This window comes from Pristis pectinata, chromosome 25, assembly GCF_009764475.1.
Source record: "Pristis pectinata isolate sPriPec2 chromosome 25, sPriPec2.1.pri, whole genome shotgun sequence".
Lineage (NCBI taxonomy): Eukaryota > Metazoa > Chordata > Chondrichthyes > Rhinopristiformes > Pristidae > Pristis > Pristis pectinata.
The window spans coordinates 19,331,098-19,359,040 of NC_067429.1; the positions used below are offsets into that span (position 1 = coordinate 19,331,098).

General features: G+C 39.9%; 1 protein-coding gene across 1 annotated transcript; it reads left to right on the forward strand.

Annotated features, from left to right (window-relative positions):
• The first annotated feature begins 1,552 nt into the window (after positions 1 to 1,552).
• LOC127583055 (protachykinin-1-like) lies at positions 1,553 to 13,299 on the forward strand. Its single transcript, XM_052038776.1, has 6 exons — positions 1,553 to 1,649; positions 1,800 to 1,957; positions 3,304 to 3,406; positions 5,482 to 5,514; positions 10,647 to 10,700; positions 12,400 to 13,299. Exons 2-6 carry the CDS (start codon positions 1,838 to 1,840, stop codon positions 12,450 to 12,452), a joined length of 363 nt encoding a protein of 120 aa, XP_051894736.1. The 5' UTR covers positions 1,553 to 1,649; positions 1,800 to 1,837; the 3' UTR covers positions 12,453 to 13,299.
• The last annotated feature ends 14,644 nt before the right edge of the window (positions 13,300 to 27,943 follow it).

A 27,943-nucleotide genomic window follows, 5' to 3' on the forward strand; every position in this document is an offset into this window, starting at 1 on the left:
AGCCAAGTGCCCATGTAAGACACATCAGCAGCATAATTTAACCTACACGGAGCTCCACAAACTAAGATTCCACCAGATCCATCAACTCACCCCTGTATCCCAAATTACTGGTCCCATTAAAATCAGCTTCATTCATTCATACTAATCAATATTGTCAGTCCCACCACTTTACCCTGAAATCCATTTTATCAGCTCTACCATTTCTCCCCATATCCAAATCAGGACTAACAGTCCCACAAACTCGCCCTGCAATCTATATTTACAGCTCCATCAATTTTCCCTTTTCCGTCCAAATAGAAATCAAGATTTTGATCACTGATCCAAATCAAGATTCCCAGATTATTAACTCAGTCCCACATCCAAAATCGAAACAATGCTGGAAATCTAAAATAAAGCAGAATTACTGGATATACTCAACAGGTCATTCCGCATCTGTGGAGAGAGAAGCAGAGTGCACAAGTCGACAACCCACATTCATATCAAATTAATCAAATCCGGCTGCTTTAACTGAAGAAGTTCCGCCAGCTCACATCCCCAAGCCAGTGAATCAGTTTCCCTCCCAGTAACTTCACTCCGTAATTTTGATAATGAGTCCTTTCTCAGAAGGAAAAAGAACACTCTACATGGTGAGTGAAGGAAAATCTGAAATTTTGGGTATGCATTTCTAAATTTCAGTTAAAGGATCACACCTCCAAAACAAAGCGAATACTAGCCGCATTATTCCATCGGGTTTTCTGATCTGGGATATTCCTCAAAACTGCTGGCCACACAACTTTGCATCTTTTATACTTGTGGTTTTACACACACTCGCTTGTGGGTGGGAAGTGAGTTGTGAACAATGACATATGTTTGTGGGGGGAGATGAAGGGGAAATGGTGGAACGTTTCGTCCCACCGCATGAATAACATTTCTGAAATGGATAAGGGGAAAGCAGCCTTGCCTGGGATAGACGCGCTGGGCCGAACAGCCTGCTTCTTTGCTGTACAACTATCGGGCTCTCGCCAACGAGAAATGTGACCAACACTTATGAGGAAAAGAAAGTTCTTGTTATTGACTCCCTATAAACATTTAAAACTGTAATGGAATTAGAATAGCATAAATTAGAACACGCACTAAGTGCTGAATAACTCAGCAGGTCAGGCAGCATCTATGGTGGGAAATAAACAGTTTCGGGTCGAGACCAGTTAGTTTCGCCGTTTAGATGTTTGATCTGTATCATTAAACTGATCCCTAGTGATATAGCTACAAAAACCTGAGGTGTTTTGTTTTGCTCTGTGTGTAGGAAAGAGTCGGGTTGAGAGTGGGATCCCGGGAGGGTGAGAGGACAAGTCTCCGCTGCAAACAGGCCTCGTGTTCTTAATCCCACCATTCTGTATCTTTGCCAATTCCCCTTTACGCAATGTCTCCATTAATACTGATGTTCTCATGGGACAAGTACAGGTTGTCAGGAGAGAGCGCCGAGTCTCCTAGTTCTCCCCTCCTCCCCCGATAAATTTGATTGCGAAACGACAGGTTGGTGATTCATTTGCTTTCGATAACGGAAAGGAGGGTCTTAGTCATACGGATCACGTTGAGGTTTCCTATAAATGAGTCCTGGGCGCACCGAAGCGTCAGGAAGAAGCCAAAGAGACCGGTGAAACTGACCAGAGGTTGGGAAACTTTTAGTTCTGTGTGATGGGAAGGGCTCTGTCTCTCTCTACCTCTCTCTCTCTCTCTCTCTCTCACTGTGAATTTCTTTTCATTTAAAAGCAAATTGATACCGTCGGTTGAGTTACGTTGTTTCCCTCCTCTACAAATAGGAACTCGGATCTCAAGACCTGCCAGTTCACCCTGGAGAATGGAAAGCGTAAAAGCCATCCTTGTGCTGATCGTGGTGTTTGCACAGGCTTACTGCGACGAGGAGCCGTCGTTGGCCGCGGACGGGGGCTCCTGGAACCTCGACAGCGAGAACTGGCAGGTAACCGGCACCCGTTCACCTCCGACAACGCGCTTAAGGCGCTGTTCTGGTCCGCACCACGCAACTTCCCGACCCCATCGGCGGAACAGTTTGAGAAAGGGGGATGGGGGTTGAGGGGAGGGATGGAATCTGGAAGACCGTAAGGAAAAGTTGCAATTGTAGGGAGAAGGGGAGGCAGGAATGGAGTGGATGATGGACCGGGACCAGCAAGGGCCGGTGAGAAGTTTGTTGGGGCTTGAAAATATGTGAAGAGTAAATCGTGTTCAGTGTGAATTGACTTCAGACTTCATTATGAAGTACAGACTTGCCTCGATAAGCGCATTTCCTTCTCCAGAGATCTGACTTCGGGGTGATCTCCTCGAGTTTTCTTGGACAGTGCTCACTCTGAAGAGAAATTCCAGCAGATATTCCCCGCTGTTGGTTTTGTACACATTCCCCCCACGCTGCACAGCCCACAGCTCTCCAGACTTGGAACCCGACCCGTGCTAAAGGTTCTCTCCCGGACCTACATTTCTCCCCACCACCCCATCTTCATCTCACCCTTTCTCCTCGCTTTTTGGTTGTTCCAGTGTTTATCATTTGAGCTCAGCAGCGAGCCACTGGGTCGCCTGTTGGTGCCTGATTCCACCTTCATTCTCCAGTATCGCAGTCCCGCTCTGGGACCCAAGCGTTTCCCCGTTCACAAGGCGAAAGCTAGGTCCAGTCTCCGCAATGGCAGCTTCACGTCGACCCCAGGGCTGGGATCAGCGAGTTGTGTGGAAAGCGCAGTGCTTCGGACGGAGGGTACTGCGCACTCGTGATCCCAGATGAATGGAGAAGTAACTTCTTCTACCAAACCCTGATTACACCAGACACCGAGCTTGAGAGATGTTGTTGCAGACAGTATAAGGATCGTTTCCAACAGCTGGTGGCCGTGGCGTTACCGCCGGGTTTGAGATCAGGGTTGTCCCACCGTCCTGCCCCACACCGGCGGGGTCAGAATTCCTTGCGCTTTTCATTGATAGTACTCCACTCATTCTTACCGCGTTAGGAATAAATAACCATCAATTCAATATATATAAAGATAAATTGTGAATCTTGAATCAACTAAGTTGTACTTAATTCAACAATTCCCCATTGACTCACTAAGACAAGGAAACTATTTGATTCCACGCTTTATAACGTGATTCGCATGTCTGGTACCTGATACCTGATCTCCCGGCCCTACAATTGTCAACCCATTATTTTTGGCCTCATGTCACCTTTCAAGCATTTACTGCTCCGCTCTGCTCAAATATATGCCGAGAATGTGCTTGATTTAAAACATTAGGGAAAGAAATAACATGCGCTCTTTGTCCTACCTTCAGGATAATTTACCAGAAGACAACAACCTTATCCAACAGTTTGCGCGCCTGGTAAAAAGAGCAAAATTTGATAAATTCTATGGCTTAATGGGGAAACGTTCTTCTGGTAAGAGACTCTATCTGACGTTGTTTATGTTTCCGTCCTTTGGTAAGGAGCTTCATCTATTGTAGAGGGTCCTTATAATTTGTTAATTGACTGCACTTGCCATTGTGAATGTCCCCGAGCTTCGGTTATCCACCATTGACTGTGAGTGCTCCTGTGCTTTCATTAATGATTGTGTTTGCCATTCTTCTGAAAGGCGGTATATCTGCCACATTCTGCACCCACTAAGACCTTTTGCTAACATTGTTCCCATGTTGTACAAGGTCTGAGAAGGTGTGCTTAATATGTCTCATGGTCTGTCTCCATCCCAGTGTCAGAATTGTATCTCTGATCTTTGTTTCGCGGTAAGAGACCATAGAACTGGTTTTCAAAATTGGTGGAATCTTTATAACCTCCATCTTTTGGAATATAAGATTGTGAAGAGTCTATTCCTGGGCCCTACCTCTAAAGACTGAGTGTTATCTTACTCTTGTTACACAAAGGATTGTTGTATTTTTATTCCTTTTAATTCAACTTTCTGACCAACATAAATTATTGCAAAATAATCAAGATAAAATGACTGTAACATTAACTTAATCCTTGCTGAAATTTGGTTGACTTTTTACAGAGCTTCAGCATTTAGTTTAAAAATTTACCACTGTATATTAGCTGACTCCTTCAGTCTTTGACTCTGCTGTTATAGTCAATGATTGTAACTGTTTTTATGTGCTTCAATCTTTCTTGATTAGCACTGTAATATTTTATATACTGTCAGATGTAAATAATTTTCAAACTAAATTTCCAAGATTGACATTAATCTTTCCAATCTTACACTGTTAAAGTGACAGCAATGAATTTACGTTTCTGCTTGAGTGGCTGCCATTAGCATTTAATATAGATTTAATCTCTCACAAAAGTACTCGCTGTTTATCTTTTCCTTTCCACTCACTTAAGTTTGAAGATTGCTCACATCAGTAGGATGCTTTTGATTTATTTCACTCTCATATTTTCTACTCCTATGCTGCACAAAGTACAGGAAAATGTTTATGAAAGTTGTTTCAGGTGATCAGGGTGGTTCTGATAACCTACATAAATGGTGGCAATTATTCACCATGTTGTGGAGGATCTAGCAAGGCATTCACCCACACCTACAGCCTCACCCACACCTACACCCACACCCACACCCACACACCCCCACACACAATATAGAGCTCAACTTTTAAAAAAACACAAACTGATTTAACATCATCTGAAATATATTCATTCTATGCTGCTTTGAACAGTTTGCTATTTTTGTTATAGATGTCTTTCAAATCAATCTGAGCAATATTAAGAAAAAAAAACAGGAAGTTCTCAACCAGTCGGATATATCTATGGTGAAAAAAACAACTGGTTATTTTTTCAGATTGATGACTTTTTGCCAGAACTGTTCTGTTGAAAAGTCATCGACCTGAAATATTAACTCTCTTTTCTAGTTAAATATATTCAAAAAGGATACCACATTCAGATCAATTCCTGCTTGATTCTCTTATGTTAAAATAAAATTAATAACTTTAAATTGGAGAAATGATCATTGCACAAAAGGAAATCAAAGTAAAGATTTTCTGTGTTCATCCCACTCAAAAAGATATCACTTTTTGGGTTCAAACGTGTATGTATTCTTATTTGCAAAGCCTAAGAGATTAATAGGAGAAAGAATGGATAAAACTAGGCAAAACTCTACAAACCCTTGAATTCACAATCAGGTTTGCTAAGGTTACACTTGGCCCAGGAATGTCTCCGGTTTAGCTTCCTTGTCTGTTTTTTCTGAAAAGTGTTTGCGGATCTCACTGTAAGATGCACCTGTGGGTGACTGACCAAAGTATGATTATACTTGGCTTTGATTCCCTCCACTGTTGAATATCCTACTGGCACTTATTGTTCTTTCTCCTGTCTAAACCCACAGATCAATTACGAGAAAGCTACTGGTACCTTTGAAACCATGTTAATGTGTTACTATCTTTAACAGAGAGGGAAATAAAGTTATGAGATAGTCTACAACAATTAAGATTGATAGTCATTCAGATTTTTTTGTATGTAATGCACATTTCTTTTTACAGGCCCAACACAAGCTGGTATCGTTGGACGTAAAAGTAAGTCCATTGTTGAGGTATATGTTCTTTCGTCAAATTAGTCAGAAGGAATTAATTAATTACTTAATTAGTCAAGGAATGCATTTAAGTAAGAAAGAAAAAAGAACACAGGAAAGATCCTTGGAGATATCCAGAGTGAATGGAATGGAGAAGGGAAGCCATTGATTGAAGTGTCTTGGTGCAATCAGAGAGCTAAGAGTGGAACTGAGCAAGGACTGTCCCACTGAGAAGGATAATGGGTGAGATGTGTTAAAGGTCACAGATGGATTCAGGAATACAAGGTGGAATTATGCACCACAGTCACATTTGCTAAGAAGAGTGTCCATAGCTCTGATTGGTCTATTTCAGCTCTCTGGGGAGACTCAAGCAAAGATTTACGAAAAAAGATAGGCCTGGAACTCAGGAGGTAACAAAATGACCAAAAAGTTTGAAGGGGAAAGAGAGGCTGGAGCAATGTGCTTGTTTGGTCAGGATGGGATCAATAATGACAATTTTGAAAGGATTATAGACTGCAGTTGGAGAGAGGGAACCATTCGTAATTTCAACATACTAACCAATATTTAATAAAGCTTAAATAATATCAGTTTGATTTTATAATGTACGATGACATTACCACTTCGGAAAAGCAATAACATTACTTCAGTACATATTGTTGGCAAAATAAATACTTCTACAGTTTGTACCCAGTTGAAATAAAGCCCAGCCAATTGTAATGCAAAGTTTCTTCAGTGCTGGCCTGATGAAATGCTGCAGGTTTTTCAATGAAATAGCCTTCCTCATAGTCGTACCGCACAGAAATGGGTCCTTCAGCCCATCACGTGCATGCTGACCTTTTTGCCCATCTATACAAATCCCATTTGTCTCCACTATATCTGTATCCATCGATGCCTTGCCTATTTAAGTGTCTCTAAATGTCTCTTAAACATCATGATTGTATCTGACTCCACCACCTCCTCTGGCAGTGAGTTCCAGATATCAACCACTCTCTGTGTAAAAGATCCTGCTTTTTAATCATCTAACTCCCCAAACTTACTTTGCAGGACCTCATGCCTCTTTCTATCTATGTCATTAGTACCGAAATGTACAATGATCTCTGACTGCTCTCCCTCTCCCTTCAGAATGTTCTGTACCCAATCCGAAATAGGCCTGACCCTGGCACGAGGGAAGCCACATACCGATTTGGAGTCTCACTCTTGGCCATAGAAGTGCCTGTCTCTTCGTCTCAGTAACAAATCCCCTTCCAAGGCTACTTTGGACACTACTTCCATCACTGTTCTATCAAACCTCTGTATAAAACTGAAATCTCTTAAGCCTCTCCCCATATTTCTTAAGTGATGATTTTAATTTCTTCCATTTAATTCTTTCCGTCTAGAATCACTGACCAGTGAAGGAGTTTTGTCCTAGTCATCTCATCAAAGCCTTCATAATATCTTTGCAGCTCTCTTATTCTACACTCTCATGAGTAAAGCTGCACATCCCTCATGTTACCTTAGAAGACTTCGCTGCATGGCCTTCCCACTCATTCATAAACTAGGATACCTAATGCAAGGAAGGATATTCTCTATGCAGACTTACCAGTGGCTTAAACATTACCGCTGCTTGTGTGCTCTGTTTTATTTTGATTAAACAGGGAAGTGGGGAGAATGTGTCAGAAATTCAGTTTTGGTTAAAAGTATCGGTTGACTGATGCACTCCTCTCCCAATTTTTGTTCCAGTTAAACTGTTGCTAAGTCATCCCAGGATTCCATGCATTTTCTTTTAGCAATTTTAACAACACTTCTTTCTACTTTAAAATCTTCGCTTATCTGTATTTTATATACAGATCAGCCAAAATACATGCTTTTACTTAACATTCGAGATGGTTGTTGAGGAAATATTCTGAATATAAATTCTGTGCAATATTCTTACTTATTGTAATTGTTATTAACTCACCTAGCAATTTTATTTTTTTATCAAGTCAACCTGCAGTTGTCTCAACTTTTAGAGTCAGTTTACGTCATTTCCACTCTCCAGCTGCAGCCTAAAGCTGGTTAGAACATAGAACACAGAACAGTACAGCACAGTACAGGCCCTTCAGCCCACGATGTTGTGCCAACCTATATAAACCTTATCCCCATTCAATCTACCCCCCTTTCTACCTCAACTCCCAATAGCTAAGGATTTCATTGGAGTAGTGATGCTAATAGGTCTCAAAGATCAAGTCTCAGACAGCCAGGGTGGTCACACCAGGGTTATCTCAATGGTCTGTTAAGGAAGACCCTTAAAAGTGACTGCATTGCTTGTGCATTAGAAAAGAATGAAGCAAATAGATTGGATCCCAATTACAGATGATTAAACATATTAAAATTCATAGCTGATGAAGACGAGAATAAACTATTTGACATGCGCTAATAGAGCAAACCATAAGGGATTAAAAAGGAGAGTGAGTTCTATATGGAATGATGGTTCTGCTAAGCTGAATGATATCCTCTCATTGCATGTAGTCTCAACTGTGGGTCAATATGAGCAACTGTTCAAGGTCTGTGGACATGTCTTTTGGAGATTGGTGCATAGCACTGCATATTGAAGTTATAATGTGATGTGCATGGGAATGTCAAGGCATGGCTCCACATCTCTGGCTCTATCTGGTGAGTTCCTGGTTTTAAAGAGGAAACACCAGTGCTCCCAGTTTGGTCTCAAATATTTTAGAATACTTGAATATGGAACAGTGTTGGGAGAAATATGTTGCTAGTTTGTGTTTTCATCTGTGAAACCAAAGTTGGTTCGCACAATGAATTGTAAGGACAGTAGTTAATTGGTATTGGTTTATAATTGTCACATGTACTGAGATACAGTGAAAAACTTTTGTTTGTGTGCCGTCCAGGCAGATTGTGCCATACATATGTACACAGGTTCTAAGAAGAAAACAGAATGCAGAATATAGTGTAGCAGCTACAGAGAAAGTGCAGTGCAGGTAAAAACAAAGAAAGTGCAAGGGCCATGATGAGGTAGACTGGGAGATCAAGAATTCAAATTTTAACATTTTTTCATATCTAAGGCCTATGATAAATAACAATCCATGGTTTGGCATTAATTAGTAATAACATTTAGGGAAAGCTGTAGGAATTCCAGATGGAACAATGCTGGATATCAGGCTGGATACTCAGGTTTGGATAAGGTGTTGTAAAAGGACACTGCAAACTCCATTTTGCATCTACATATGCTTCATGATGTTGACACTAGATGCTTAAAGTGGGAATGCATCAGTGATTAAGAATACGAAAGAAACCCACAAGCATCTGAACCTGGCATTCAGTGACTGATGCTATTGTCATTTCACTTACATGCATCACTTGTGCATGCATCTGGAATTTACTGCTGCAAAAGAATATTTTATAAATGATATAAATTTATAAAGACTGTTTTCAAATAGAAAATGTGTTAAGCAAATTTTAGCATTTAACAAAACATTTGTTTAAATTATCCTGTTTCAATTTCCATTAAACTTGAAAAGATTTTGTATTGAGAAATGTGAATTTTTGAGGTACAAATGTAGTGTATTAACTGGCATATACTGTATATAAAATACAACAATCAGTGACGATTAAGCAGTGTGAACTTCCTTTATGGTGTATTTCTCTTACTGTTGCCAACAGCCCTGTTTTTTTGAGTACTGTAGTCAGATACATGGCACAGCACAGCACTAACAACTTGTTTAATACATTTCTGGCATGTGGACACCATTGCAATACCAGTGTTTATTGTCCTTCCCGGATTAATCCAGACTAAGGAGTTAGTTCAGAGTCTACCATATTGGTGGGTCTGAGTCACATATCAGCCGGAGATGCAGGAATGGCAGATTTCCTTCCCTGAAAGATGGAAGCAGATGGATATTTTATATGTCTCCTGTAGTTTGTGTTTGTGGTTGCTTTGTTTAAATTCTAGATTTTTAAAATTTAGTTAATGGGATTTAAATCCCCTTCGTACCTTGGAGGGTTATAAACTTTTGTCTGTGGATCAGTGGTCCAGAAATCTAGCCTAGTAACTTAACCACTCTGCTACCTAAAGAGCTGTTTTAACCTTTCATTATGGAGGTAGCAGTCTCAGGGCAACAATTTAAATCCTGTTTCTCATGGCAGCAAGTAATGCCATTTCCCTATACATTTGTTTCTCAGGCATTAGGAAACATTCCAAGTTTGAAAATAATCATATGAGTCACACTTGGAATTGTCTTTCTGTTGCTACAAATGTTGTGGAATTCCCCCTTGTACTGTTTGCAACTGGAGCCAGTCCTGCAACAGATCATCTTCTACCTGGAGCAATCCAGTAATATAAAAACACCTTTAATTGCCTTCCCTTTTTAATATTAGTGGAGAGAAAATTTGTGCTAAAAGCATAGGGGTTTTATTGCATACAAGCAATCATAGTATAATTACATTTCAGCCAAACCTTTAGTGTTCTGAAAATAAGTAGCTATCAATCTTACATTGCTAATGCATGACGTACATCGTTTGATTGCTAATCTCTTCACTTTTTCCCCCCAAGGACCTACTGTGCATTTACTTTCACATTGAAATATTTATTAGCTCTGTTTTTGTGAACAGAATGCAGTAAACAACAAAGACACATTCACTGTAAAGAACTCTCCTCAATGCTAAATGCCTGTAAGTTATGTATTTTAGATTGTAAATCAGGTTTTACAGCAATGCAATGCCTATTTGGAAGAATAAATTCCATCATGGGCATCAGAACATGCCTTTCAAGGGGTTTGCAAAAGTTTATAAACAGGTGTGGGTGAGGTTCCAAAGAAAAAAACATCAAAGCAACAAAAATGGAATGAATGTTGCAACCCAGATTTTCTACCAGTAGTACAGAATTGAAGGTTATCTTGAATATTTCACAGGAAATGAGTGGGTCAGAAACTCCAGCAGAGCTGCAGTGGGGGCTACTTCTCCGAAATTGGGAGAAGAAGCATGGCTGAGACAAAGCACTCCTCAGCATTAGTAATCCTAACGTCAACGAACTGAAGAAGAAAGTAACATGTAATGGTTGACTCTTTCACTAGGTGTGCTATGCTAATTAAAAGGCAATGAGGAGATGCTGATGTGTCTTTAATTTCCATTTTTGATCATTTTCCCTATTTTTAAATGTAGGACAAAAGGGAGAGATGTTTGTTGGACTTATGGGACGTCGGTCTTCAAGTGCTGGTATGTCACTCACTCTCTGAATTTGTTGTGCTCCTTCTACCTCCCCTCTCTTGGTGTTGGTACACAGCTCAAATCAACTTGAATTTATCATCTTCAGTCAAATCCAGTTCCTGCAGATTTTTAACTTCAGAGGTAGTCTGATAAATTAATTTAAGCATTTGCATTTACATGAATTATAGCACTTTAATCAGAATTTTGGCTCATTTTTGTGGTCCATTAAAAGAGCAGTGCACATAAAGCATTTTTTACATTGAAGGTCAGTAGAAAATTTACCATGTACAGGTAAAGAACAGGCCAGTCAGACAGTGTCTTCTCTACAGTATGGTCCCACTACATGCCTGAACTTGATAACAATAAGTCTAGCTCACTACTCCTGGCAACCAGTTGTATTAATCAATTTCTTTATCCTTCAAACTCTTTGAATAGGATTGACAATGGCACCTTAATGTTACCTTCCTTTTATGTTGCAGATAGCACTGACTAAATTGCGACAATCCATAAGACCATAAGATATAGGAGCAGAATAAGGCCATTTGGCCCATCAAGTCTGTTCCACCATTCAATCATAGCTGTTTTTTGTCTTTTTTCAACCCCATTCTGCCACCTTCTCCCTGTATCCCTTAACCCCCTTAACAATCAAGAATCTATCAATCTCTGTCTTAAATACACCCATTGACTTGGCCTCCACAGCCCTCCATGGCAACAAATTCCACAGATTCACCACTCTCTGGTGAAGAAATTCTTCTTCAACTTAGTTCTAAAGGGATGTCCCTTTATTCTGAGGCTGTGCCGTCAGATCCTAGACTCCCCTGCTAATAGAAACGTCCTCTCCATGTCCACTCTATCAAGGCCTTTTAATATTCAGTAAGTTTCAACGAGATCCCCCCTCATCTTTCTGAACTCCATTGAGTACAGGCCCAGAGCCATCAACCGCTCCTCATACATTAATCCAAACAACAAAAATTCTTAGAATTGACAACATAGGAGAATTAATAAAGTTTGCTTTTATTCTGGTTCAATCTGCTTTATTGGAATCATGGCAAAACACTAAGTTGAGAAGCAAACACTTATGAAAAGAGTTAGTTACAACAGAAGAGGAAGCAAGCAGTCTGGGTAGAGCACCTGATACACCGACAGAGTCTCAGAGAAGCTTTCCATATTGCACCAGAATGGTGCACCTGCATTTATCACAACAAATATTCCTAAGCCCCTCTGATAGGTACTGTTACTCATTGCCACATAGGCTGATGCCAGTTCAGAACTAGGTTCTCCAAACCCATTTCGGAAAATGGATTCTTCTCTCCATCAACATGGTCAGGATTTGAAACTGCAGAGGTGAAAGGCCAGCATGTAAGTCATTATTGCTGGCTTGTAGAGAAGAGCAATGGAGATTTCATCCAATTTAATGGCCACCTCAATTCTAGCTAACTTATCTAAGTAAAATTAACTTAGATTGGCTGCAAATGTCCATGACATGCCCTACCAGCAAGAGGAAATATAACAGCTGTTGTCATGAGGTAGGCGTAGAAGAAATGCTAAGGAATAAAAAAGGGTTTGGAAATGAAAATGATATTTTATTTCTGAGAGAGACTTGCAATTGAAGGATATGACTGAAGATGATATACTAGCAAATCTGCTGAAACACCAGAAGATCTGGTGATACAATGTTAATGCAAGGAAACTTTCTGCTGTTTTTCAGAGACACCATCTGAGTGGGAAAAAACTCAGCACCATGGAAGAAGGCGCAAATAATATAGTGCAAATGCAAAACTACAGGAATGCCCTCTATACCATGCCATCAGGAAGGGCATCGTTTTTGGCTAAAAAGCCAGTAACTCAAAATTTGTGTTTAAGTTTCTCGGAATTTACCAACCATCAAGGCTGATGCAAAACCTCCACTTAAACAATTCTCCTTGTGTAATTTGTCAAAGTTGTTAGGTATTTTAGTATCCTTATGTGAATCTTTTCAGTTAAAGTTCACAAAGACGCAGGAACCCAAATCAAACCATAATTATGATTCTCAGTAATATATAATGCCTCAGATATTGCACAGGGTCTGCGTCCTATAGAATTGGACAACAAATGTACTTACTAATATATTTTTGAAACTTGAATTCAAAAAAATGCTGATGATCTGAAGTCATAATAGTGGGTTGGAAGTGGATCCGGCTCTGTGGTATAAGTGTACTGTTAATTTCATGGTTTTAATTCAGTTAGATTTAAAGTTAAAATTCTTAACATTAGGACTCATATTTAAATGCCATTTGTTTAAAACAGAGCTTTGACAATAGTTACACATTTATCAATAGTCAGCTGTAGTAAGAAAGAATAAAAGTTCAAGTAACATTAATGTAAAATAGTTTTTTTACAATCACTTTTAAAAACCCATAGATCAAATAGGTACATAGTGTGTACTTATCAAGATCCAGACATGTGAGGTTTGGTATTCATTCAATTGGCTATTATTAAGTTAAACAGCAAACAAAAGAATGCATTGAGTCAACAGTTTTATGATCTGTGATGTACCAACATTTTTACTTGTAGGAAACAGCAGCAGCAGTCCACATTACCAACAAAAATATTTATTTTCCGTGTCTGATTTAAACTGATGATTCATTATATGTCTGTTCTATTGGATCAATAAAATATGCATCTTGTAAAGTGTAAAGCTGGTTTATTCTAATCTCTTCCTAATGTAACATCATCAGTGGGATTTATGCAGTCAACAGCACTGTGGTGTGTATGACTGAGAATCGAGAGCATTGTTTAGAAGCAAACCTCGACACATTCCTAGGGTTTTCCTCCCAAAGATGCCGCTGTGCCCACACTTTTCTAATAGCCCAGTGAATGAATATAATGAGTGGCTGAGGTGCACTGACCAAGTTATAAACCCTCTGTTGATTCAATGGATTTCAGCTAATGCTTAAGATGAGATTTCCTTTGAAAATCACTGGATAAGGGATGAAGGAGTAGAGTAGATTGCTGTCCATGAGTGTCCTGGGTGAGTGTGCATTGGCTTGACTAATTTCAAATATCCTACTGAGAATTACCCACAAGGCTAACAAATGAGTAACTGGGCCAGTCACTGGTAGATGGCCAACGGCCACAGGGTCAGGAGTCAATTACTTCAGAACGGGAGGGGGAAAATGGGGAAGAAGAAATCTTGATGCTGGACACAATAGAGCCAACAAATTGTCATGTTGCTTCTTAATAAATAGTTACTTTTTATAGAAACAGAAAACAAAGAATTCAAGAAATGGAAAATATTTTAGAAATAAAATTGTGACCTGCTCCATACCTTTGAAGCTTTTTAGCTAACTTGGACCCAACTGTATAAATCTTAATAAATACGGCCAGGATGTCCAGTACACAAATTGGAGAGTGGATCTGGAGCACAGAGAATGCTCACTCAACATTAGGTGTCAGTAGCAGAAGTCAATCATAGAGTTATACATCATGGAAGCAGGCCCTTCGGCCCACCTTGTCCATGCCAACCAAGATGCTTATCTGAACAAGTAAGATAAGACATAAGTAGAGAAGAAAATACAGCTGACGTGATAATTCTGCAAGGCTTTATTTAAATGTACTGCCCCTACAGATCTAGTTTCAGTTGTCTGGAAAGTTGACTTAATATCCAGGAATAAGCATGAAATCCATGTGCAAATCCTGAAAAGGGGTGATTAATCAAATGAAGGAAAACTAGGCCATTTATATCAGACACATTATGTAGCAGCCCTTTACTTGCGGTCTCCAGTTCATTATTACATCGTCATGAGTGAGGCCTGAGCAAGATACCTACAACCAGATGGAATTAGCGAAGGATGCAGCAATACACTAAAATATTAGTACAACTTATTGCTTATGCAATAGCAAGTCTCATTAAATTAAAATTTGCTTCCATTAGTCAGTAATCAAGATATAATAATAAAAAAATATCATTCACAATATCTGACTGCATCTGGTAAAATACAGAAGACATATCAACAGACCTTACAAGTGAAAATACAAAGTGCGTGCACGCGCGCGCACACACACACACACACACACACACACACACACACAATTAAGGTACATTTTTCCAACTAGTTAGAAGATTATGTAATTATTCACTGGTGCCACTGAATTTTATTATACAGTTAATCACTCAAAACAGCAACTGGACTCTCTTATAAAGAGTTCTTGGCTGACTTTGTTTTTGAGTCTGACTTTGTCTTAAGTGGCTATGATCAGTCTTTGCAACTAGAACAGTTAGTGCACCTCTCCAGGTTCACAGCTTCATATTTTCTCTGCTGCTGTACATTTTAAACTGGAAAATGCTCAAAAAGGTCATACAGAGTGCACAGGGACCATCCTGGTGCGATTGGGTCCAAGTCCAGAAGAAATAGTTATAGTATGCAGTTGATTAGTTAGTTGTAGAAGTATATAAAGTGGCAAATGTTGGCTGATGTGGTTCAAAGAAATACCAAAAGAATTATAAAGTTGTGAATTACAGAAAGAGGCCATTCAGCCCAAATAATTCAATCTACAATGTTCCAACTTTGCCCCTTGCTTTATTGAGATAACCAGTTTCAGCCAGGATATGGGGTTTGGTGTGTGTGTGTGTGTGTGTGTGTGTGTGTGTGTGTGTGTGTGTGTGTGTGTGTGTGTGTGTGTGTGTGTGTGTGTGTGTGTGTGTGTGTGTGTGTGTGTGTGTTTAGGGGGGAGGGTTGGGTGGTGGTGATGAGAGTTGGATAGCAGGGATGAATCACTACTTTCGACTGTTATTGAGGGAGATCTTCTGGCAAAAATGATCATCAGAGAAGGACAAAATCTGATAGCCCACAGTTGATTGGCCTGTTCAGATCCACAGGTCAACTCACATTTACCAGAGATGCAGTGAAGTTACTAAAATCAACCAAAGATTCGCCCACAGTAATTACTGCCTCCAGGAACTGAAGAAGGTAGAACATTTACCTTTTCTCTTTAATTTCCAAAAGGCCACAGATACCCCCATCATACATCAGTTCCTACAGCAGAGAGTGGGCTTGAGATATTAGTCAATCCAGCTGTGTAAGTAGTGCGTGTGGGAATGAAATAGAAAAAAATTAGATAACTCCTGCTGTTCTTTACCCCATTAAGGAATTCTGCATCTCTAGTCAATGACTCTTCTGAGTGCCCAGGACGTGTTTGCAAAGGCAAGAAAGGAATGTATCAACATTGATGGGACTGAAGAGCTTTGCAGGCACTGTGCAGTACAAGGGAGATTGTGTGCACAATCCAGGAATTGATAACATAGTGCAGCTTTCCCTCATGCTTTGAAGGAACCTAAGTTCTGAGGCTGTAGAAGTGATGAGAAGACAAGAGTAGTGTGACAGAGAGAGAAAGAGAGAGAGAGAGAGAGAGAGAAATGGGGTCAGGAAGGCGGGTGAAGTCAGGTATCTAACCTTCTGTGCCTTATGGCTATTCACAAAGTTAACAGTCATAAAATAGAGGCTCCTTATGTTTGAGTTTTGCACTAAGAAGGTTTTAGAAATACCAACACACAGGAGTTACTTGGTAAGGCAGGGGTTTAGCTTGGTTTCAACAGTGGAAAGCAGGTGATGGGAGGATCTGAACATTTTTATTTCCTCACTTATAATACGCCCTCTTGTAACTTCTGAAATCGCATTTGATCACCAAGAATATAAATGAGAAAATATGACTTAGTAACGTTTAAATTATATCAAACTTCTGACGTGTTTGAGAGGGGAGAAAGAAAAGAGAAATGAATGACTGTTTACTCACGCCAGTAGGGAAGGGGGTGCGAAAACAGTGCAAGATCAAAAGAGAAGGCTACAGTGTCTACTGCAAGCAAAATATACACTGCTGGAAGAACTCAGCAGATCGAGCAGCAGCTGTGGAGATAAAGAGGTGGCAGCACTTTGGATCAAGACTCTGCATTAGGACTGAGAGCATAGAGGGAAGATAGCCAGCCTGTAGAAGTGAGAAGGAGGGGTGAGACAGAGACTGGTAGGTGATAGGTGGAAACAGATTGAGGGGAGGGAGGAATTGGCAGATTGAGCCAGGTGGGGAGTTTTGAAGTTTTGAATCAGAGGCTGGTGGAAACATATGAAAAAAAGAATTAAATAGGCAGAGCAGATGGAACCAGGTGGGGGAGGGTGATGATTCAAGGTAACAAGGACAGGAGGAAAATGGAAAAGGTGAACAAAGGGAGAGAGACCCTGGGTGGACCAGTGGGAGGGGGAAAGGAACACTGGGGGAGTGATCTTATTGACCGTCTCCGTTAAGTTCTAAAGTAGCCAGTTGAGCTCTGCCTGTTAATCCAACTGGCATTTCAATCAGCATCTCCCAATTTGCTCAGATCATATAAACTATAAACTTGTTATCACAATTCAGATATTTTGGCTTTAGATGTAATGCTTCCTCTTATACTTTGAAAAGTGTTATACTTCCAGCTTTAATTTCTTGCATTTCTTCTAATAATCCCAGCAATTCTTTCAACAGGGAATCGGATATGAATTTGAGAGAGAATAACTTGCGGTATATGGGGAAAGTTGGGGGAGGGGTGGGAATGGGACTGATGAGAAAGCTCCAATAGGAGTGGGTATACAGTCAATGAGCTAAATGACCTCCACTTATGATTCTATGACTCAAAGTAGTAGGTGAACAGCTTCAACTGACTTGGTTTCACCTTAAGCAATAATTGCATTTCAGAGATATCGGTAACAGACAGCTACTTCTTTCCCTCGGTACAATTTGCTTCAGCATTTAGAACCAGGGCAAGGAGAAAGTTTGTCACTCCCAATTCTTTGGAATTGTCTACCCCAGCGACTGCTCAGTTTAGTACAGACATGACTGTGATTGATTTCCTTTGCCCAAAAGCTATCAAAGAATGAGGGATTGTTCAAGAGACTGGAGTTGAGAACAAGGAATTGCCACCTTCTGCTGAAACAAGCCTCAGATGCTCAATGGCTCCTTTTGTTTTTAAAGAGCTGTCTTCTCTGGTTTTAAAGTGATGGTCATTAGATATTCCTCAGGCTTCACAGGACAACCACAGGATCACTGTTTTATTATTTCAATTTCTTTTTCAGTTTTCCAGTCTCCTAAACCATGTCAGTATATGATCTATCATTCCAAGTTACCTACGTGCGTCTTCTTATGGCAAATCCATTGGACAGGGGAATTGTATGGTATGAAAGACAAAAAGCTCTAGATGCTGGAAATCTGTAATAAAAACAGTCATTGCTGGAAATACTCAGCAAGTCAGCAGCATCTGTGGAGGGAGAAACAAGGTTAACATTTCAGGCATTGACCTTCAACAGATATGGAAAATGAGAAAACAAGTGGATTGTAAAGTTAAAGAGGGGGTATGGCTGGACAGAACAGAAAGAGGCACATTGCTTCAGGTACCATCTAAATTAGTTGACAAATAAGTGCAGTTAGAAAGGGAAGAAAACCAAAGAACTTTCTGAATCTGTGAGAGCACAGCAGCTGCTAAAATTCAGAAAGAAAAACCCAGCAGATCAGGTAGCATCTGTGGAGAGAGAAACTAAATTATTATTACAGCGGTGGATGACCTTACATCAGAACTGGACAAGTCTGAAACAAACAGATAAGGCTGCAATTGTTGCTGAAATTGTTGAATTCAACATTGGGTCCCAAGAGCCACAACATAGCCGGTTGGAAAATGAGCTGCTTTTCCTTGAATTCACACCATGTCATGTGGTGCATCTGGTTCATAGAAATGTAATATTGTCACAGGCAATCTGGTATATGCAGCCTGCCAGCTTACTGTCTCAACATATAAATGTTTAAGAATGTTGCATTGCATCTCCAAGATTCTAACATTCTTCACAATTTGTTGAAACATAATTATTATAACAATTATTGAGGTTGTTTTGAAAGCAAATAAAAACGTCAGACTCTAAATTTCCTTGAATAATGCAAGGAAAAGTATTTTGTAAATAAAGGAACAATCAACAACTATCTGAAAGGAGTTGAATGTTGTGTGCTAATATTAAAATAGCAATTTGTACAAAAGCCTTTCAATTTGATGGAATGCAAACATTCAAAGTCATCACTGATTCCTTAGAGACTCCAGTGTTCTCTATGTTATTCCAGCTGTTGTTTCAATCAAAGTTTCTTATAAATGGACACATTTTATTGCATTCATTAAAAATAAATTAATGATTATATTATTGGGATTAAGAGATAGCCACACAAGAGGCTGAAGTTTCACAACTATCTATCACTCCAACTATCAATCTGTGTCTTCTCCAATAAAGAGGATACCACAACATGAGCACTGAAGACAGAACACTAAATTGGAAGATGTACAAGTGAATTGCTGCTTCACATAGTGTAGGTACCTGGATGATAGGATGAGATGAAATAAAAGCGTAGAGGTGTTGCATCACCTGCAGGCCCATGGATATTGGCTCAGTTTTTCTTTCTCTATTCCCTCTGCCTGACCTGCCGGGCATGTCCTACAGCCCTGTATTCCGCACCTTTGGATTTTCCCTCTCTATCTGCCCTCATCTCAAAGCTTGGGTTTCATTTTTTCCTTTCTTTAACTGGCCCCATTACCCTGTCAACCAGATGACCGCTGAAGCTGATTTCCGTGGCAACCCTGGCCTCAAGCCATCAGATGTATTCCCTTTGCCCTGTCTCTCCCTCCCTCATCTTCTCTGAAACTTAAAACTAGCTTGTTTTCTCTCTTTCTCAGTCCGATGAAGGGTCTTCAACCTGGAACATTAATCACTGCCACAAATGCAGCCTGACCTGCTGAGCAATTCCAGCATTTTCTATTTTTATGATAAACATTGCCAAAATGGGCAAGCCTTTACCTGTTTGTGGACTGGCCATTGCAGTTAGTGCATGCTGCCTGTGGTACTTGTTAAGGAACACACAAAAATGTCAGTCAACTCAGATATATTATCTACATTCTAGACAGATCAGATACAGAATCACTGACATATGTCATGAAATATGTTGTTTTATGGCAGCAGTACAGTGCAAGACAGACATAAAAATTACTATGTTACAAAAATAAATAAATAGTGCAAAAGGAGGAATAATGAGGTATTGTTCATGGGTTCATGGACTGTTCAGAAATCTGATAGCGGAGGGAAAAATGCTGTTCCTGAAACATTGAGTGTGGGTCTTCAGGCTCCTGTACCTCCTCCCTGATGATAGTAACATGAAGAGGGCATGTACCAGGTGGTGAGGATCCTTAATGATGGATGCTGCCTTCTTGAGGGACCGCCTCTTGAAGATGTCCTAGATGGCAGGGAGGGTTGTGCCCATGATGGAGCTGGCTGAGTCTACAATCCTCTACAGCCTCTTTCGATCCTGCACATTGGAGCCTCCATAACAGGCGGTGATGCAACCAGTCAGAATGCTCTCCACCATACATCTGTAGAAATTTGCAAGAGTCTTTGGTGATGTACCAAATCTCCTCAAACTCCTAATGAAGTAGAGCCGCTGGCATGTCTTCTTCATGATTGCATCCATGTGTAGGGCCCAAGAAAGATCCTCTAAGATGTTGATGCCCAGGAACTTGAAGCTGCTCACTCTTTCCACTGCTGACCCCTCAATGAAGACTGATGTGTATTCTCCCAACTTCCCCTTCCTGAAGTCCACAATGAATTCCTCGGCATTGCCGATGTTGAGTGTGAGGTTGTTGTCGCAACACCACTCAACCAATCGATCTATCTCACTCCTGTACACCTCCTCATCGCCAGATCAAAAGATTTTACATTGATAGTTGTAAAATTACTGTCACACTGCATCTCCTCCCCCATCCAAGTCCTCTCATTCAGTGGCACAGAATTAAATATTGTGATTTTTAACATCTGAAGCAGCCACTCTATTTCTGCTTCAATCTACCATTTGTATGTACTGAGGGATAAGGGAAATTTGATCAATTTAGAAAGGAAAATATTTCCATCAGTCAACAGGGCATTCATGGAAATTTGGAGCAACAAGCAATCTACTGGCGGAACTCGGCAGGTCAAGTAGCCAATGTTTCAGGATGAAATTCTGCATTGGGACATTTTGTCGCTCCAGATTCCAGCACCTGCTGTCTCATGTACCCATGGAGATTTTATCACTCAAGAATTTGAAAGAGGAACCATCAGAAGAATGTGTGGAATGACCCAAATGTGTTTTTTAGTCTTTATTTCCATGTTATGTATCATTGTGAATTATATATACATTTGTTTGCTTGTCCATCCAACATGAAATGTTAAATTGCTGCAAGCATTTATACAATTCCGGTCCATGGGGCAGCAAGGTAAAATGAAACATCATTGATTTTTGTCCCAAGTAAAAAAGGTAAAAAAAAAGAAATTTCTTAGTACCTCTTGACACATAACTTGAAACTTTGTCCCTGATCCCTGAAGCTTGCATGCAACTGAAAGGCTATCCTAAATTCAACTTCTCCAACCCTATCAGCCCCAATCAAAAATGTTGAAAGCCTAATCAAATTCCATCTTGTGCACTTGTTGAGTGGCCTTTGATCTAAGGTCAGAAGTTGGGCTTACAAATTTTCTCCAAACTCCCTCCAATAGATCAAGCATGTTCTGGGTCACCCTCTCTAGTCCACTGGACAGTTGCTTCTCCCTGTTCGCTTCAGGCAGACATCTGATCAACAAGAGGTGAATAGAATCAGGCCCGAAATCCAATATAATGACAGTAGGCATTCTAATCTCACCCGCTCAAATCTCACTCAGTGTTATAATCATGTTTATTGTATTCAATTCTTATTTCTACCCATCTCCATTATTAACAAACCTGTGAATTTTTTGTCACTCTATATCCCAGCACACAGATCCAAATTAATCCATGGTATTGACAAGCTTTCTAGGCAATACAGCCCATCCCGGGTAACAAATACGTTCCGTTTTTACAGACGTTGATTTTGTCCATAAGTCGGAAAACACATTAAAAAAAATCACTCAATATGCTGACTATACCTCCACAGTATTGTAATGAATGGTATCAAAAGCACTTAAGACTGATAAGAAAGAACAATTACTAAAAGTGGAGAGAGAGAGGAAACAAGTTCTGCCATTCGTAAGAACAAACTTATTTTCGTACTTCGGACTTCTGAATTTAATAATATTATGGGAGCTCCTTCATATATAGGGGATGTCCATAAGTCAGGCATTCTTAAATGGGGAATGGTATGTAATGGTATTATCTAGGAATAGCATTTTTAAGTTTCATTTACTTCGATTAAACAATTAATGCTGCAAATAGGTGTGCACGGATATATGACGGCCAATGCAAAGACATGGATGCAGGGTGAAAAAGGTTGGGAAGAGATTTGAGCACAGAAGCAAGGATGTCATGCTACGATTATGCAGGGCCTTGCTGAGGCCACATGGAATACTGTGTGAAGTTTTGGTGTCTTTAATTGAGAAAGAATATACTTGGTATAGAGGGAATGCAGCAAAGCTCTAGCAGACTGGTTGGTGGGATGGCAGGATTTCTGTATGAGCAGAGGTTAAGTGAATTGGAATGAAAATCAAATTTAAAAAAAACTGCAGATGCTGGAAATCTGAAACAAAAACAGAAAACGCTGGAAACATTTAGCAGGCAGGTTACATCTGTGGAAAGAGAAGTAGAGTTAACATTTCAGAATTTGTCAGAATTGTGATGAATGGTCTTCAACCTGAAATATTAACTCTTACTTCTCTTTTCACAGATGCTGCCAGTCCTGTTGAGTCTTTCCCATGATCGCTGTTTTTGTTTAAGTCAACCAGATTTGTATTCACAAGAGCTTAGAAGAATTAGAGGGAATCTAATTGAAACAATCCAGTTGAAACTTAACAAAATGTTGACAGAGCTAGATAGACTGGGTGAAAGGAGAATGTTTCTCCTTACTATGCTTCCTAGGGGTCATACACAGCACAGCTCTTAGGAATGAGATGAGGAGTGTCATGAACCAGCAAACAAAAGAAACACACTGAGTCATGATTCAGTGTTAAAAACTACTTTATTAATAACTACTTATGATAATAAGAAAAATAAAAGTAAAAATGTTAGTATGTTAGAAGTAAAAATGTTAAACCTTGAACATTAACCCCAAAAACTAAACTCTTCGTGTGTGTGTGACAAAGTCCCAAACCAAGTCCAGGAATGATTCTTGAAGTTCAGTTCAGCAAGCCATAAGGTGAAACATGAGCAAAGGCTTCTTCAACAACCACTGTTGTCTGAAGATAAGACGTAGGTGTAGAGAACATAGAGAGAGTAATTACGAAATCCAAATGTTCTACGATGGAACCCAAACAACACTTCAGTGTTTACTCGGTAGTGACTTCCTCACCCCAAAAAGCATCCGAATCGTGGTCGTCCACACAAATACCTGTTTCCTTCTACAGGTCAGCAACAAAGTGAACTCCACCGGATTACTTCCAATTTCCATACGTGGATTGCAGTGACAGACACAGTTATTGTTTCTTGTCCATCGATAGAGAAACTAGCAGGCTGGTGTCTCTCTCCCTTTTCTCCTCTCTTTCTCCTCTGACTGACTTCTTCAACAACGTCATTACATCCTTTATCTTCTGTTGACGTAAGCACGCCACACACACACACACTACTAACTCTATCTTAAAGGGACATTCACCAAGTCTGTAACAGAGAAATTTCTTCAGAGTGTAGTGAACCTGTGGAATTCTCTATTACAGAAGATTGTAGAGTCAAGTTGCTGAATATACTTAAGGCATCAAGGAGAATAGAGAGAGAGTAGGAATAAGGTATTGAGATAAAGAATCTTTTTATACAAAGAGCACAGATGTAAAAGTGGGGAAGAAGAGACAAGAGTCTGCAGATGCTGGAATCTGGAGTAAAAATCAAACTGCTGGAGGAAATCAGAGTGAGGTGGCATCTGTGGAGGCAGAGGGATAGTAGATGTCTCTGGTTGAGACTCTGAATCAGGAGTTCTGCTGCAGGGTCTCAACCTGAAACATCTATTTTTTTATATATGTATAAACATATATATAAACATAAGACCTGTGTCTTAAATAGAAAATTATAAACACAATGTTAACTGATCACTTTCCAAAGACAATTCATATCTCAGATGTTCATTTTCCTCCTGGGTCAATATTTAGTTCCCATTGTCGCTTTGCGTACATTTTTAAGCACATAACATTCACTCTAGCAGTCTTTGCTGAATCAGCCATACCTCAGTAACCTCCAACACTGCATCAGTTCCACCTACCTCGTGTGACTTCACTCTCCATTCACCCTGAAATTGGTGACTTTGCCATCGGCAGACTATCCTCCACCAACTCCTCCAGTTTCTCTCCTTTGCTTCCTTCCTTTCAAGACTCACATTAAAACTCAATAATTTAACCAACTTCTTGGTCACCCCTTTTCCTTCTCTGGCTCAGTGTGTATTTTTTGACTAATCCACTGTGGAGTGCTTTGGGATGTTTAAAAGCACTATACATATAAAAAAGTTACTGTCACTGGAAGGACTTCAAGGGGAAACTTCTGCTCACACTCGCTAAACTCCCTTTGCCCTTGAACAGGATCACCACGTTCATGATGTTAAGGTTTTAAGTGTAGATTGGTTCCACTGAAAGCAAAAATCCCTGCACTTTTAAATTCAGCTCTGAACCAGAAGATAATTGCTGTCCTTCACAACTCTAGGCAGCCACAGAAATTTCCTTCAATCAAATATTTCTTTTTGAATAGCTCCACACAAAGCATCTCTCAGAAAATGATACACTGGTGAAAGCTTTCCACAATTTGCAGCATTATACAGCCTTCAACTCTTCATTTGAAAATTCAGCTTCTTTGAAATGTTATCAAAATCGAGAAGTGTTAAACCTATGAATGCATCCAGATAAAATGTGCTAATGAACTTGATAACATCATGCAAGAAAATGATTCAAATCACTGATAAATGTTTTCAAATATAAACAGCAGATATTGAAGCTTCTGCTTAGTGTTGTATCTGCACACAGATCAGGCCCTGGATTTTTTCTCTACATCTAGAAAGACAGATTAAATATTAAGTGTCTAATGGGTCAGTGCATATATTTCAGTTGCTGCGTTTGAGAACGCAAAATATCATGCATGCTAAGTCTTGCACTGTTACCGAATTCAAGGCTCTTCCTTTGCCACTGCAGAGGGTGTAAAGGAAAACAAATAGTGCACGATTCTGGAATGTTGGGAGGGAGTCCCTGGGACAGAGTCCCTGGGACAGGGTGGGGAGAAGGATAGGAGACCAAGGCACATCCACACTAAGGGATAAATTTTAACTATTGTTTATTGACCACAGCTCCTCCTTCAATATTATAATTCAAAGCAAACCCATCTCCAAACTCCTAGACCTGGGACTCAACACCTCCCTTTGCAACTGGATCCTTGACTTCCTGACCAACAGACCACAATCAGTAAGATAGGCAGCAACACCTCCAGCACGATTATCCTCAACACTGGTGCCCCAAGAGGCTGCGTCCTCAGCCCCCTGTTTTACTCCCCATACAACTCATGACTGGGTGGCCAGATTTTGCTCTAACTCCATCTACAAGTTTTCAGATGATACCACCATAGTGGGCCGAATCTCAATCTCAAATAACGATGAGTTAGAGTACAGGAAGGAGATAGAGAGCTTAGTGTCATGGTGTTGTGACAACAACCTTTCCCTCAATATCATCAAAACAAAAGCGCTGCCCATTGACTTCAGGAAAGGGGGTGGGGGGGGTGGTGCACATGCTCCTGTCTACATCAGCAGTGCTGAGGTTGAGAACTTCAAGTTCCTCAGAGTGAACATCACCAATAGCTTGTCCTGGTCCAACCACATAGATGCCAAGAAAGCACACCAGGACCTCCATTTCCTCAGGAGGCTAAGGAAATTTGGCACGTCCCTGTTGACCCTCACTAATTTTTATAGATGCACCATAGAAAGCATCTTGTCCAGATGCATCACAGCTTGGTACAGCAACTGCTCTGCCCAAGACTGGAAGGAATTGCAGAGAGTTGTGGACACAGCTCAATAGATCAAGGAAACCAGCTTCCCCTCCATGGACTGTCTACACTTTTCACTGCCTCAGTAAAGCAGCCAATATAATCAAAGACCCCACCCACCCCAGACATTCTCTCTTCTCCCCCCTCCCATTAGGCAGAAGACACAAAAGCCTGCAATCATGTATCATCAGGCTTGAGGACAGCTTCTATTCTGCATTAGAACACTATTGAATGGTCCCCTAGTACGGTAAGATGGACTCTTGACCTCACAATCTACCTTGTTATGTCTACCTACACTGCACTTTCTCTGTAATTGTAACTTTATTCAGCATTTTGTTATTGTTTTCCCTTGCATCGGGCCCTTTTCCTTTGTTATTTTGAAACTGTAAAAGATGGAAATAAAAAAAGTAATCTTGCTTAAAATATTAAAGAAATGTGTCATCTTTAACTTTATGCCTTTTAGAAATCAGGTCATCTTTTGATCGCTTAGCTATTCAGTGACAGAAATTTTGACCAGGGGTGCCCAAACTTTTGCATGCCACTGTGTGTATGTGTGTATATATATATTGTTCTGACCTCATAAGAACTCCAGTTATTTGAACTATTACACATGCATTTAAAATGATGCAAATCTGCTTACAATATGGGGAATTTAATTTTCAAAAATTGGGCATTCCAGTTCTTGTTTTCATTTACTCTAAGATTCTAAGCATGTTAAAACATTGGTATTGTGGTCATTAGAAAGTAGTAGGTGTGGACTCTAGAAAGGCAACAATTTGGCACTCACAAATTCTAGTTACATCAATGCAAAACCAATGCAAAACCAATCACAGCTCTGATTTTGTGTACAGAAAGAGCTTTCACTCCCCAATTTTTGGCATTCCCTATCGCCATCAGGCCGCACCCCATCCAATTCATTAAGCCTTTTCTGCATCCAAAACCAATATTGAGAGATGCACCTTGTACTTTAAAGGATCTTTGATGCTTGGTGTTGAGTTTGAGATCTGGTCTAACTCACCTCTGGCTTTTCCACTCAGAATCAGCTTAATCAAGACCAGCAACTCACAGCATGGTTATCGAGTTGATTTTTACAAGTTTAAAAGAAAATCAACATACAATTCCTGTTTTCTGCATGCAATGCACAAGCTACATGATTAATGCCACTAGGTTATTTCCTACTAAATTCCTCAAAAGCCTTGAAGAACAGGCAACAGCTCAACTAGTTTAAATGCAGGAAAATGAACAAGGTAATTGTAACAACACTTTGAGCATTGTCCTTTCTGTGCAACAACAGCATGGGGAGAAAAGATATATTTTGGGAAATCTGCTACATTACAGTGAGAACTCTTTCATTAAACAATACTACAGGAAAGTAAAAGTTTGGATGAATTAGGTACACAAATTCATCCTGTATCAACTAGATCTTCAGGAGAGTATTCAATTTGTCACTTCCACTTTCTGCACACCAGTTTTGGTCTCTTACATTGAGTTTCTGAATCACGACAGCAAGTGCACAGTTTAAGATTAGCTTTGGCTATTTCTGATTAACTGAAAAAAATGACCCAACACTTTCACACAAAGCTGTGACAAATGTCATTGCAATTTACAAGCTATGTTTGGTGAACTACAGAATTGAAAGGACAAGATAATGATTTAGCATCATTCAGTACTTTGAAATTGCATATTTATTTAATGCAGCAGTGGTTCATCTTCCATCTCTTATTCTGTACCTTAATGGATGTGAAACCTTTTATGTACTAAATTGATGGGGCAGACTAACTCCTTTTGGGCAACTCCTGTAACCATTAAAGGTCTCAGATCACCTTGGCTAATGGAAAGATCACATGATAATCACAGTTGGGAAAGGTTACTTGGCAAATCTATCCAGAATGACATTATAGTTCTCTATTAAAACATCAACTTGCTCTTAAATGATTTCATTGCTTGCATCTTCACCAAATCCAAGAATTCATTTCATGTGTTAATTGATCTTTGCAAATTTACTTTTAACTAGAAAACAAAGGACTGCAGATGCAGGAATCTGCCTGCTGAGTTCCTCCAGCAACACAGTGGTTTTCAGCTTTACTTTTAGCTAGTTTGAACCTACTATCTGCCATATTCCACCATTAATTTAATTTTCTGGATTTATTTTCCCGATCTATTTGCAATCTTGTACACGTCTATAAATTTACTTTTCAGAAGACTCCATTCAAGATTAGAATCCCAGTTTCTCCAATCCTTCCTCAGAATTCAAAACTCAAAAGCTAGGGATCAGTTTT

What these genes read in the sequence shown, in the direction of transcription:
- LOC127583055 (XM_052038776.1), top strand. Translation starts at nt 1,838, where the DNA reads ATGGAAAGCGTAAAAGCCATCCTTGTGCTGATCGTGGTGTTTGCACAG. An exon ending in TGGTATCGTTGGACGTAAAA is followed by an intron (nt 5,515 to 10,646) that starts GTAAGTCCATTG and finishes TTTTAAATGTAG; the next exon opens with GACAAAAGGGAGAGATGTTT. An exon ending in ACGTCGGTCTTCAAGTGCTG is followed by an intron (nt 10,701 to 12,399) that starts GTATGTCACTCA and finishes GCTGTTTTTCAG; the next exon opens with AGACACCATCTGAGTGGGAA.